At 43.3% G+C, this 14,031-nt stretch overlaps 1 protein-coding gene across 12 annotated transcripts in view; it reads left to right on the top strand.

Moving 5' to 3' along the window:
* obsl1b (obscurin like cytoskeletal adaptor 1b) overlaps positions 1-14,031 on the top strand; it is a 31,853-nt gene that overhangs the window by 7,259 nt on the left and 10,563 nt on the right. For 3 of the 12 annotated variants that reach the window (XM_062456304.1, XM_062456305.1, XM_062456306.1), the window contains exons 8-27: positions 90-365; positions 640-915; positions 1,243-1,518; positions 1,849-2,124; positions 4,574-4,858; positions 5,170-5,445; positions 6,217-6,492; positions 6,773-6,853; positions 7,339-7,614; positions 8,189-8,464; positions 8,924-9,199; positions 9,357-9,629; positions 9,738-10,013; positions 10,307-10,582; positions 10,664-10,939; positions 11,043-11,318; positions 11,433-11,699; positions 12,239-12,505; positions 12,624-12,893; positions 13,530-13,796. In XM_062456304.1, coding sequence (XP_062312288.1) covers positions 90-365; positions 640-915; positions 1,243-1,518; positions 1,849-2,124; positions 4,574-4,858; positions 5,170-5,445; positions 6,217-6,492; positions 6,773-6,853; positions 7,339-7,614; positions 8,189-8,464; positions 8,924-9,199; positions 9,357-9,629; positions 9,738-10,013; positions 10,307-10,582; positions 10,664-10,939; positions 11,043-11,318; positions 11,433-11,699; positions 12,239-12,505; positions 12,624-12,893; positions 13,530-13,796 — 5,298 coding nt within the window. The remainder of the gene's footprint in view (positions 1-89; positions 366-639; positions 916-1,242; positions 1,519-1,848; positions 2,125-4,573; positions 4,859-5,169; positions 5,446-6,216; positions 6,493-6,772; positions 6,854-7,338; positions 7,615-8,188; positions 8,465-8,923; positions 9,200-9,356; positions 9,630-9,737; positions 10,014-10,306; positions 10,583-10,663; positions 10,940-11,042; positions 11,319-11,432; positions 11,700-12,238; positions 12,506-12,623; positions 12,894-13,529; positions 13,797-14,031) is intronic. The other 9 variants (XM_062456309.1, XM_062456308.1, XM_062456307.1 and 6 more) reach the window with 9 other exon arrangements.

Genomic DNA, 14,031 nt, shown 5'->3' with positions numbered 1-14,031 from the left:
CTTAAGAACATTTTACAAGCATACAACAGAGCCGTAAAACAATCCATACTCAGACGTAATGAATCATCATCATATCTAAACACCTGTAGCTCCACCTGTGAGGTTCTCAGCTGCTCCAGAAGCTGAGAGGACCAAGTCCATCCCAGCAGGAGGTCCTCTTGTACTGCAGTGTGAGCTCTCAGACCCCACTGCCCAGGTCCACTGGTACAAGGATGGGACCAAGCTCCTCCCTCAGAGTGGAGTAGACCTCCGGTCAGACGGTCTTACAAGGACACTGGTTGTCCAGTCTGCAGAATTATTCCATGCTGGGTCATACAGCTGCAAGACAAAGGGTGATGCCATCCAGTTCAATGTGGATGTTAAAGGTGACTGAAAGTTTTTTTTTTGGCTATATGAAATTAACAAACTCCCTCTTAGAAAAGCTACTAACATCCAACCTTGTGTGTGTGTGTCTGTTGCTTTTTATCTTGTCGCTCATTAACAAATTGGCTTATTATTTCCTCCTCTTATGATACAGAACTTGTTTAATGTTTGAACTTTGATCTTGATTGGTCTTTTTACACTGATATGGTTGAACTGCTTTAACATACCCATAATGTAGCCAAACTGACCTTAAAACACACTTAAACATATCTGTAGCTCCACCTGTGGGATTCTCAGCACTTCCAGAAGCTGAGAGGGTCAAGTCTGTAGAGGCAGGCTGTCCTGTCGTGCTGCAGTGCACGCTCTCTGACCCTACAACTCAGGTCGGCTGGTACAAGGATGGAACACAGCTCTTTTCAAACTCTGGAATAGAAATCCAATCAGAAGACAATGTGAGGACCTTTGTTCTCCAATCAGCAGAGCCGTCACACTCTGGAATGTACAGTTGTATCTCAGAAGATGATTCTGTGGAGTTCCATGTGGAGATCCAAGGTGATTTTACCCTTTCTGCTTTTGTTGTATGTAATGTGAGATATAACCCTCCTTCTGTTCGTCTGTTAAGAGTGACTAATAACCCCTGCTGTCTTTGTGTTCAGTTTTGTGAGTCTTTGAAGTGCTTAAAATTCTTTGCTGTATGGGTTTGCAATTTTGTGGTGTGTAGCTACAGTTTGTTGGCATTACAAAACATTTATTCAAATGATAGTAATCAAAGCTAGGAATTGTATATATTTGTTTTTAAATTTAAATGTTAAATTTAAACATTTAAACATTTAACTAAATGTTTTCAACATTGAGTCTGTTTTGCATCCTTATTGCTAGCTGTACCAGTGAAGTTCTCAGCTATGTTTGAAGCTGAGAGGACTAAGTCTGTAGATGCGGGCGACTGCTTTGAGCTACAATGCCAGGTTACAAACCCCACTGCCCCGGTCGACTGGTACAAGAATGGGGAAAACATCCATCCACAAACTGGACTGGACATTCAGTCTGACGGCGCTGTGAAGAGACTCATTGTCAAATCGGCAGAGCTCTTTCACTCAGGCCTGTATAGCTGTGAGACTTCTGATGATACCGTCCAGTTCACGGTAGAAATCAAAGGTGATTTGGGGCTTTTTGGTACAGAATTCAAACTAAACTACCACTAGTGCTTTTCCAGAGATTTGACACACTTAACATGTGTGGCTACTACTGCTGTCTGTCTCAAACTGGAGTTTTTGTGAACTTGCTTTGAAACGCCTTTAACTTCCTCACTAAAAGTGTGAAAGCTATCTATCTGTCGCTGTACAGTATGTACTGTTTGAATGTATGGGTTTACCTCTTTGACAATGGTCTGAGAAATCACAGATTAGTTAGTTTGGGTAAACTGTAGTCAGCACCCTCTTTCCCCCATACCTATTCCACAATTGTAATATGGATCATCATCTTTAGCTCCAGCAGTGACACTGTCACCAGAACCTGAGGTTGTGAAGAGCCAGTCGCTTGAAGCAACCTGCCCCATTGAACTACCCTGTGAGATCTCAGACCCTGTACCCCAGGGGTCACTCCAAAAGGACGAAGCACAGAACCACTCTGAAACTGAACCTGGATTCGATTTGGGAGGCATCAAGAGGGCCCTGGTTATCGAACCCGCACACCCTTCCAACTCTGGGGCATATTATTGTGCGACTGCGGATGATGTCGCCAAGTTAATTGTACAAAACCAAGGTGATTTCTGTCAAATTTTTGTTATTAATTTCGGTTGCTACTAACTGTCTTCTTGTAGCTGCTGGAGTGTTCTTACATGTTCTGTCTTTACACAGCTAATGCTACATGCTTTATTTAGTATACTGCCTCTTGTAAGCCATTTTAAGCACTCCGAATAATTCAAACTACATTATCCTCCCAACGGTCACATGTAGCTCCACCTAAGACATGTGTGGTTGGTCCCGAAGCTGAGAAGACCAAGTCCATAGAAGCAGGCTGCTCAATTGTACGACAATTTGAGATCTCTGATCCGATTGTCAAGGCCTGCTGGTACAAAGATGGAACACAGATATACCCCCAAAGTGGACTTGAGAGAGAGCAATCAGACAGCAGCACACGGCCTCCGCTCCATCCTCATGGCTTACCCTGTGGGGGGAGATTTGACTGCCAAACAGCTGGCGAGACCTGCCAGTTAAATGTGGACATCAAAGGTGGTGTTCCACATACTCCTGTATCCACTCACTTCAGAATCAGACAGAAGCATTTAGTAACATGGTAGAGTCTGTGTCATCCAGCTCATTGTTTTCTCTGTGGCTTTGTCCAAACAGCAGAGCTGTCTCACTCTGGAGATGACAGTTGTGAGATATCTGATGGGTCTGCCCAATGCACTATGGATATCAAAGGTGATACAAAACTATTTAAACATTAGCATACTCCATCTCCTTAACCAAGAACATACGCGCCACTAACCACGGTGGTGTGTTTTATCATCCGTCACTTCTTTAAGGCAGATAAACAGTTGTTAAAAAATTACGCTTTTCAGTGATCGTTATCATTGCTGACTTCATCTCATTTCCTGCTATTTTTTGCCTTTTAATGAAACATTTGATTTGTTTGTCAGCGGCTGACTTCCTTCACACTAACCTCCATGTTGTGTTTGTGATGTCATGACTCTTTATTCTTAACTGAGCCAATCAGAACACCAGTCTGCTTGTAACAAGCAGTTTTCTATTCTTGAAGCCCATCTTTTGTCTTGTTCATCATCAGACCCTTCCATTATCTCTGCTGTCCCACATCTTTCACAGTTGCAATGACAATGAACTCTTCTCACAAATGAAAAAAAGCACAGTATTCATACTACAGGTTTGATATTTAGACCAGTGTTGGTCGCCCATCTTAAGTGTTTGTCTTTGCAATGGATTTTCACATAACTCCTCCATACCTAACACAAAATGATGTACAGTACCTTTTATTAAAGAGATTTTAATTGGGGGTAAAGAACAACCATTGAAAACCTTTCTCCTTGTACACCACAATGCTTATAGCTGCACCAGTGTGTCTCTCAGCTGGCCAGGACTCTGAGAAGAGCACATGGTTTGAAGATGGCTGTCCCTTGCAAGATCCCTCTGAGGCCTTCAACCAGGAAGACATCGAACCTCGTGAACGACATGCGTTACATTCCCCACACCAATCAGATGAGCACACGATGCAGGCATCAACTGTCCAATCAAGGGGATTCTACCTGTCCACACATTCTACTGTGTCTCAATCAGAAGAGACATTTCAGTCTGTGCAGACATCTACTATGCAATCGGAAGAGCTTTACAAATCCATGCAGACAGCGTTCGTCCAATCAGAGGAACTCTATAACTCCATGCAGACAGCATCTGTCCAATCAGAGGAGCCCTGTTCCTCCATGCAGACAGCAACAGTCCAATCAGAGGGAAATTATTGCTCTATGGAGATATCAACTGTCCAATCAAATGAGCTTTTTCACTCCATACCAACATCCCCTCCATCAAGCGAGCTCCAGAACTCCACCCAGAAAGGGACTATCCAATCAGAGGAGGTATTTTGCTCCATACGGGCAGCAGCTGTACAATCAGAAGAGCCTTGCAAATGTATGGCAGGAACTGTCCAATCAGATGAACCATATGATGTCAAACGTAATGGAAATATCCAGTCAGAAGCACTCTGTCAACTGACAGCATGTGATTGTCGCTTGGATGATGATGTCATTGCATATATGGTGGATGTTGAAGGTGATTTAAATAATTAGCTTTATGAAACAGGAAAATGGATGGGCACAATGTTGACATTGTGTAAATCAAGAGATTGCAATAAGCATTCTTTGACATTTGACAATATCCAAATGTACCACTTATTCAATATAGCTTACACTAAACTCAAACGAAAAATTATTATTATTGATATTTTGACCTTGCGTGGTTCATAACAATTTAATTGTTGATTTGCCAGATAAAAATCTTATTACCTTTAGCAGATAGATTTTACACAAAACTAATCCAATCTCCCCATCTGAGTACTTATGGTATGTACTATGTCATAACTGTTATTACAGTATAAACATAGCTTAGAGGAGTTGGCATGAATAATCTTGGAACCCTCATTTCTGTTTCAGCCAATATTTCTTAACAGTGTCATAATTCTCTCTTGATATCATCTTAAGCACCTCCAGCTCCACCCGTAAGAATCACAACACCTTGTGAAGCTGAGAGGAACCAGACCATTGAAGCTGGCAGTCCGATAGTGCTACGCTGTGAGATATCCGACCCTCACGCTCAAGTCGCCTGGTACAGGGAAGGCCTAGAGCTGCATGAGCAACCCGGGCAGGATATACGATCAGAAGGTGCCATCAGGACATTGGTTGTCCATCTGGCCATGATGTCACATGCAGGGGTGTACATCTGCAAGACAACAGATGACACCATGCATTTTCATGTGGATGTAAAAGGTGACAATGTTATTTTGACCGATCTTGTCAATTTTAAACATCTTAGTAATGGTCACTGATTATAATGTTTGGAAAAAGGTTATCAGAATTCATGTGGTTGTCAAATCTACAGGTTTGATATGACTTGTTGAAATGCATGCCTTTGGTATCAACAGTGGGTTTACCTATAAACTAATAGCTACTTCCCCTGCAGTAAAACCACATCATGGGCAACATTGCCAAAGTAACGGCAGATACATTTTCTGTTTCATTTCAGGTGATTCTATTAAGTTTTTCAATAATCAGAATGTTCTTCATGTTAAACCCTGTAGCTCCACCTTTGAAGTTTACAGCAATGTCTGAAGCTGACAAGGAAAAGAGCGTCCAAGCTGGCAGTCATCTGTGTCTTCAGTGTGAGCTCTCAGACCCCACTGCTGAAGTGTCCTGGTTTAAGGACGGGGCCCCGCTCCTGCTTCAGAGCGTTGTTGACATCTTGTCGGATGGAACCATTAGAACCCTGAGCATTCACTCAGCAGAGCTGTCCCATTCTGGAATGTACCGTTGTGAGACACTGGATGACGCCATCCAATTTACAGTGGGAGTAAAAGGTGATGCGCACACCATCTACAGACGCTATTTCGATACATTAACCGTCCTTCAGTGGCAACTAACGGCTGATGGTGTCTTGTTGTCCTGGCTGACTCCTAACAGAAGACGTGCAGTACATGTTTCCACTACCCTTGTTTGCAGTAACAGTCCAATGTTGTTGGGATGGCTATTTTACCGGTGATATTTCTTGATAATAGATTTCTTTAGATTCCAAGCAGTTAAACTGTGAAAACAGTTCAGTCAAAGCTGAATCGTTCTTAAAAAAAAAATCTTAGATCTCATATCCAAAATTAGATTTTTTTCCTCTTTGGTGAACAAACTGTAAAACTGAAGATTTGGAGGACCAGGAAGACACTTGTTCCCGTCTGTAACTCATTTTGGTAACTAAGATTAAGGTACACTTTTACGTTTGAAGCAAGGTGAACACCTTATATGCCAACCCATTCACCTGCATGTAAATATGTCAACATCTATTACACATAATATAGGTCCATTCCTATGGCTCTGTATAACACATTTCCTCCTCAAACCATCTGAAAGCTCTTCTTGGTAACCCACTACTTCTGTCTCGTCAGATGCTTGGACATTGCACTTCCTGCTCTTTGATTCTACTCATGCTTTGTGACTGTGTCACATCTGCCATCTTGTCTGTAAATATTTGTCATTTAAACTTTGTCTTGTGAAATCAAATTTCTTTAAATGGAATAACATTAATGTAGAAACAATTAACTTTGTAAAAAATACCCGTTTGCGGTCAATGACATCCATAGCTCCACCTGTGAGGTTCTCAGCTGCTCCAGAACCTGAGAGGACCAAGTCCGTCCCAGCAGGAGGTCCTCTTGTACTGCAGTGTGAGCTCTCAGACCCCACTGCCCAGGTCCACTGGTACAAGGATGGGACCAAGCTCCTCCCTCAGAGGGGAGTAGACCTCCGGTCAGACGGTCTTACAAGGACACTGGTTGTCCAGTCTGCTGAAATCTCTCACAGTGGAATATATGAGTGTTTGACCGCCGATGATACCGTCACTTTCAAAGTGGACATCAAAGGTGATTTGCATATACCGTACTTATACTCTGAATTTTACTACACAAACATGAACTCCTCTCTGGTGTACTGTACCTATTTGGATTTCAATCTTTTTGTGTCTCTGGATTCTTGGTTTAGTTGTTAGTTGTCGGTCATGATTTGAAAATGAGTTAACTAACACCTATGTTTAAAACTTGACTTCTTAGTAGGTTAAAGCCACAGTCTGTGGTTTCAATGATGTATACCCATTTTTCTTCGATGCCTTACTATTTTCTCTCCTTGCGTCATCCTACATTTTAGGCCCATTTCCACAGATCTTGCCTGATCCGTCAGTGGAGACATACAGGTCCACTGGAGTTGACTCTTCCATTGTCTTGCAATGTGAGTTGCCAGATTATTCTGCCCAGGTTTCCTGGTGTCAAAATGAGGTTGACGTGTCTTCTAAAACTGGCCTTGATGTAAGAAACAAAGCCAATATGAGAAGGCTTGTTTATCACACAGAAACTGACTTGGGGCTGTATTCCTGTAGTGTTGCCAGTGATGTTATGTCATTCCAGGTTCAAGGTGATTTTCCTTAACACTCCCACCCAACCATGTCGTAGTTCTTGGATGAATGTCCCATGTGGGATGTAGGATAAACTTGTCTCTTAATCTTATCCCCCCTTCTTCATCCTAACAGTTCTTTAAAACATCTGACTCTTATGGTACTTGGTATGTTGCGTTGTGATGCTAATGGATTAATTTGAACAACTGGCATGGTTTGAAAAGTAACTAAGCCATTTACTCCAATGTTCAAATGCAAAATTTAATTATAGAACTTGACTGCACACTGAAACTATTCTGTAAATTCTTTAAAAAACCCTCAGCTTCTCCAGTGAGATTTTCAGCACTTCCAGAAATTGCACGGAACAAGTTTGTTGAAGCGGGCTGCCCAATTATACTTCAATGTGAGGTATCAGACCCTGCTGAACAGGTGTGCTGGCAGAAAGACGGGGTAGAACTCCTTCCAGAGAGGGAACTTGAAATCCAATCGGAAGGCCCGTTGAGGGCAGTGAGGATTGAATCGGCGGAGTTCAGACACGCAGGACTGTACTGCTGTGAGGCTGTAGACGACCGCATAGAATTCAAGGTGGATGTTGCAGGTGATCTGAGTATTTTGAGTTTTGTCAAGTCACTAATGTTTTGATTAATGCTTGTTTTAATGAGCAAGATGTCGCTTTATATTAATTAATGCATTGTTGGGGGTATATCATGATGACATTATGTAGGCTCTGTTTTGGTTTTAATGGTTAGTTTCAGTCACACAACAAGCATCAAGTTGAACTTAAATTAGATCTCTACACTCAGATTTTTCAACAAAGCCAGTACATATTTATCCTTCTCTAGATCTTAAAATACGAATGAGACAGCTGTGCTCAAAGCAGTTTCACTAATGGCATTTAAGTACCTAACCCGTGACTACCCAAAAACAATTACTGTAAATAATGTAAGTACTCTTTAGGTGTCACAAAAAAAATACACCTCTGAAGCAACTTCTAGAATAGATTCAACATCATGCCCTCTGTTTTGCCTGGATATTTACTTGTATGTACAGAAGTATATTGATAAATACTGAAAAACTCGACAAATCATGTCAGTTAATTCTTGTAACATTGGCATGTATAAGAATAGTACCACCATTAAATATGTTCTAAAATGAATTCAAAACACCTGTAGCTCCACCTGTGAGGTTCTCAGCTGCTCCAGAAGCTGAGAGGACCAAGTCCATCCCAGCAGGAGGTCCTCTTGTACTGCAGTGTGAGCTCTCAGACCCCACTGCCCAGGTCCACTGGTACAAGGATGGGACCAAGCTCCTCCCTCAGAGGGGAGTAGACCTCCAGTCAGAGGGCACAGTGAGGACCCTGATTATCCAATCAGCCACATGTTCTCAATCTGGGGCGTATAGTTGTAAAACAGCTGATGAAATCAGGGATTTCTATGTGGATGTGAAAGGTGACATGCAACATTTTCCCAAGTCATCAAGTTAGACATGCAACTAATAACCTCATGTTGCATCATGTAGCGTACATGCCCATTTGTTTTTTTTTCATGTGAACTTGCCCCACATGACCATAATATAAGCAGTAGTAATCATGTAGGTCCATGAATCCATGGTCAACTTTATTTACCTTTCCCTGTTCTGGTCTCTTTCCTTAACGCTTGTTACGTTCACGGAGTCCTTTGGAGAAGTGAAAGCATGTGGGCCCCTTCGTTTCCTCCCAAGGCCTAACCACACTACACCCACGCTCGGCTCTCCTTAACCTCTTATTTTTGTGTCTACAGTGGATACAGGCTCCTCCAGAGCTATCCAGACATCCACGCATGGCTAACCTGGGCAAACCTGGCATAACTACTGTATATTGACATAAAACAGGAAGGATCATTGAAGTCATTTGTATTTTCTAATTCCAGCACCTCCAGTGACATTTGTTGATTTGCCAGACGAAGACCTCTTCAAAAGTGTTGTGGAACAAGACCGTCTTACTTTGTCCTGTGAAGTATCCAAAGTTGATGCCATAGTCCAGTGGTACAAAGATGGGGTTGAAATGCAGCCTGGTGACGATGTTGCAGTAGAAGCAGATGGAGCCAGAAGGAGTCTGATCCTCAAGTGTGCCCAGCTTGCAGACACAGGAACATACACCTGCCGTGTGGGTGACACCGCTTTAATGTTCAAGGTTAACATACGAGGTAATGATTCACGCAACTCGCGTGAAAATGATTCTGATTGAATTTCCTGAAAATCCAGAACAGGAGTTTGGATGATGTTGTCTGTCTTGGTTGGAGAAATACATGTTTAGACACGTGTTTGCCATGATGTTTTAATCTCTGTTTTCCTAACGTCCAGAGCCTCCAGTGATGATTGTTCATCCTAAAGAAGACGTCCATCTTGATCGGCACGTCCCAGAGGAAATCATCCTGAGCTGTGAGCTTTCACGGCCAAATGGTGTTGTGAACTGGTTTAAGGATGGACAGAAGTTGCAAGAAAGCGAGAACATCAAGCTGAAAGTTGAGGGCCCTTACCGAAGACTAAAGATCCTCTGTAGTGGTGTTGAAGACTCTGGCGAATATGTCTGCGATACAGCCGATGACTCAATATTCTTCCACCTCAGTTTAACAGGTAGGAAAGTGAAATAGGTGAAAATTACTTGATCACGTACACCTTTCAGAACAACGTTCCCTTAATGACCAACCTGTCATGTTATCATACTTGGGTGTCTCATTCCAGAGCCCCCTGTTAGGATTGTGTCCCCAAGCCAGTCCCAGATGGAGCTCTGCCAGCAGGCATCTGAGAGAATGGTCCTAAGCTGTGAGATCTCCAGGCCCAATGCGGTGGTGCGCTGGTACCGGGATGGGCTGGAGGTGGAGGAGAACAACAACCTTATCTTGGAGGTGGACGGCGTCTACAGAAGACTCATCATACCAGAGACGACTGTCAAGGACTCAGCTGAATATGTCTGTGACACAGCGGATGACTCAGTGACATTCTTTGTGAACATTGCAGGTACTGTTGTTGTAGTAGTTTACTGAGCATTCAATACACTTTCCACTGCCACCAAAAGACCAAAATACAAAAGCTACATTGACTGGAGAACTGTCTCACAGTAATCTTTATAGTGAAAACATACAAGATCATGACGCTTTAGTAAGCTGTAAATCTTACATTCATCTAATTTTAGTATGCATGCAAATGTACATTAAATACCAATCTATAAGGGATTTGGGAAACGTACATTTGACATTGGACAGTGAAGGAGAGTTTTCAATGTATAATTTCGTAATTTTCTTTTCATGCAGAGCCCCCGGTCAGGTTTGTACGACCCAGAAAGATGGCCAGTGTGGTGGAGAAGTGTTTTGGAGAGAGTTTGGTGCTGGACTGTGAGGTGTCCAGACCGAACGCTGAGGTCAGCTGGAAGAAAAATGGAGAAGAAATGGAAGAATCAAGCAATCTGACCATTGTTGAGGATGGCATAATACGCCAATTAACTATTCATTCACTAACATTGGAGGATGCCGGACAGTATGTCTGTGATGCCAAGGACGATGTCATGGACTTCCAAGTCAAGATCAAAGGTAAATATTATTAGAATTCACATGTGCATGGTGGTTCAGCTGCCAACCCCATTTCACCTCTGGGTTGTTTTTTATTTATAGAACCCCCAGTGAAAATCGTGGGGAAAAGTGATGCAACCACACAAAAGCAGTTCTTGGTATCAGATGACATCATTTTAGTATGTGAGCTCTCAAGTGCCAATGGTGTTGTCAGCTGGTACAAAGACAACCATTTAATTGATGGCAATGAGCACTACTCTTGCGAGGAGCAAGGGGCTTTTCGTTCATTGGTCGTTCTGAACGCGGAGCTCAGAGACTCTGGAGAATACTGCTGTGATGCCATGGACGACAAGATGGTGTTCTGTATTACTGTGCAAGGTACCCCATGCTAGCTGAACTGTCTTTCCAAGACCTGAAGCAACACCTTGTCAGACTTCTTACTCGAGTGACACAATGTGTCTGTGTCGTTTTTTCTCCCTAGAACCACCTGTCTCCATCATAGGGAACTCTGGTCATCCAGAGAAACACATTCTGGTTGCAGGAGACGACCTCATTCTGGAGTGTGAAGTATCTCGCCCGAATGCCACCGTCCAGTGGTTATGGAATGGAAAGTTACTGAGTTATGACTCTCGTACAAACATTGACAGTCACGAGACAACAAGGAAACTCGTTCTGTCAAGACTTCAGCCTTCGGACTCTGGAGAATACACATGTGATGCAGGGGAGGACAAAATGAGAACCCTGCTGGAAGTCCAAGGTAAAAAAATAATAATATTTGGGGAATATCTATGACACATATCATACGTATACAGCCACATTATTTGCACGTCATCAGATGCCATTGCTATCTGATAATTCTGTTCACAACTAGAGCCTCCGGTGAAGTTCATGAATAAACAAGCGATGATGCTCTCTGCCTACGAGAATGAGAGCGTGACTCTTTGTGCCATGGTGAACCGAGATAAGGCAAATGTTCGATGGCTGAAAGATGGTCGATTGTTGAATGAAGATAATATCCACATCTCCAGTGAAGGCCACACTCACACCCTCATCGTCAACCCCTTGAAGTTGTCTGATAGTGGAGAGTATATCTGTGATGTCACCACAGATGAGATGTATTTCACTGTTCAAGTGAAAGGTAATCATGTCAACTTGTTGTGATGGATAGATGTAGTTGCATTGGGTCCATTGGGTCCAAAATCCATTATTTTATAATGGATTTTGGTGTTTTAAAAACCCATCGACACTGTATGACTATGTTTAGCCTGTGTTCTGCTCCTCTCTCCCACCAACCGTCTCTGGAGGAGGGGATCCCTCTCTGAATTGCTCCTCCCAAGGTTTCTTCCATTATTTATTTTTTCTCCTGTTGAGAGTTTTTTGGGAGTTTTTCCTTGTCTTCCTTGAGGGTTTAGGTTGGTTGAGGGGCAGTTCTATGGGCATATGTGAAGCCCTCTGTGACATGCTTGCGTGTAAAAAGGGCTATACAAATAAATTTGATTTGATTTGATTTGATTTGGTCCTTATAAACATGTTTTGTATCAAATTGACCAACTCTGTATTAAATTTGAGACTTGATACAGTAAAGAGCCATATTTACAAAATTACTAGAGTAACGGACAATTCAAAATTACATTTATTTTTGTTATAAACTGATCATTATTTTGTATTATTTCGCAGAGATGAAATTGACATTTACCAAACCACTGGAGAACATTTCATCCCTAAAAGACAGCAGTCTCACGTTACGATGTGAGGTGAACAAGCCAAAGGGAGATGTACAGTGGCTCAAGAACAGCCAAGACATCACCCCTAACCGCCGTCACACCATCAGAGCGCAGGGGCGAGAACGGAGCTTCACCATTCACAAGCTAACAGCGGAGGATGCTGGAGAGTATTCCTGTGAATCCACGGATGACAGGACTGTTGCCACGGTCACTGTGGAAAGTAAGCATGACTAGTTACTGGAATCCTTAATAATGGTGGATTGTTTCCTGAAATCAGAGTAGTTGTTTTCTCTTTGTGTTTCACTGTGTTTCCCTTTAACATCTCCTTGTGCTTCCAGTTCCACGCATAGTGGAGTTTATTGCGGAATTGCACAACATAACAGTCCAGGAAGGGGAAGACGCCACCTTTAAGTGTGTTGTTTCGCCAGAGGACACAGAGCTGGTCTGGCGCCTCGATGGCAAGCTGTTGACTCCCAGTGAGCGGTTTGTGGTTTCCAGTAACGGACTGTGTCACATGCTGTGCATCCACACATGCCGTGTCTCAGACAGCTCCACGGTGACAGCCAGCGCAGAGGGCTTGTTGTCTGACGCAAACCTCAGAGTTCAAGGTGAGAAAACCATCAATTAACCTTGTATTTGTCTGGTAGAAAGTTTCACAGGCTCTGTTTGGTTGCCCAGATGTGCATTTCAATAGGAGCTGTGTAGTTAGAAAATGTGCTAATTTCTAACATAATATAGGATTTAATTTACCCTGATATAAAAACTATATATATACTGACCCTCTATCTAAATCTGTATCGCAATACAACTGAAGCAATTCGTTTTCTCAAAGGGTGAGCAGCTTTTTATTGCAACATCAACATATTTGTGATAAATAATGACCCCTTCAGACGGCTCAAATTGTTGAAGAGGCGCCTTTGACGGCCAGCGCTTAGCAGCTTCTCCTGTTAGAATTCCTCTGGTAACTGACAGAGGCAAGTGGCACAGCAGCTTCTGTCTCAACACAGAGGGCCAGACCAGTGGGAGGGCTCGGCATGGCCTCCTTGAATAGGAACATGCCTTACCAAGACGTTTTATACCAACGTACACCTTGATGCATGTCAAATAATTGGCCCTCTCTGATGTCTTTGTAAAAAAATATGACCACAGAATGCTATGGGTGATTGACACCTGTCAATTAAAGAGCAAATACCACGCTGAGTAAGTCCCCGTCGTGATCTTGTTTTATGTCTGTGTGTGCTCAGAGGAACAGACGCTGTTCACCAAAAACATGGCTCCCGTTGTGGCTGAGGAGTTCAGCGAGGCGACGCTGGAGGTGGAGGTGAGCGTGGGTTCCGGGGAGGTGCAGTGGATGAGACAGGGAGTGGTCATCCACCCAGGGCCCAAGTTCACCCTGAAGCAGAAGGGACGGAAACGCAGCCTCACCATCCACAGGCTGGCCCTCTCCGACCGCGGCACCTACAGCTGTGAGACCCTCCACGACCGCACGCAGGCCCTGCTCTCTGTGGAACGTGAGTCGACACGTGTTGTCGCTATGTGCTGCTGTTGTTTGTTTACCTCCGTTGCCGGCGGCGCTGTTTGCACATTCGGACCGTCATTACCGCTGTTGCTTTTGAAGGCAAACTCAATTAACTGCATCAGAGTAATTTAAGAAACGGAGGTCTGGGGGTCCGGGGGGCACTTGGGCAGGCCGTGACGGCAGTTAACAGGTGACCCACGGCAACCCACTGGGTCCCAGGGAGTCGA

The sequence above is a fragment of the Osmerus eperlanus genome, chromosome 3, assembly GCF_963692335.1.
Source record: "Osmerus eperlanus chromosome 3, fOsmEpe2.1, whole genome shotgun sequence".
Taxonomy (NCBI): Eukaryota; Metazoa; Chordata; class Actinopteri; order Osmeriformes; family Osmeridae; genus Osmerus; species Osmerus eperlanus.
This window is presented reverse-complemented; position numbering and strand designations above follow the sequence as displayed.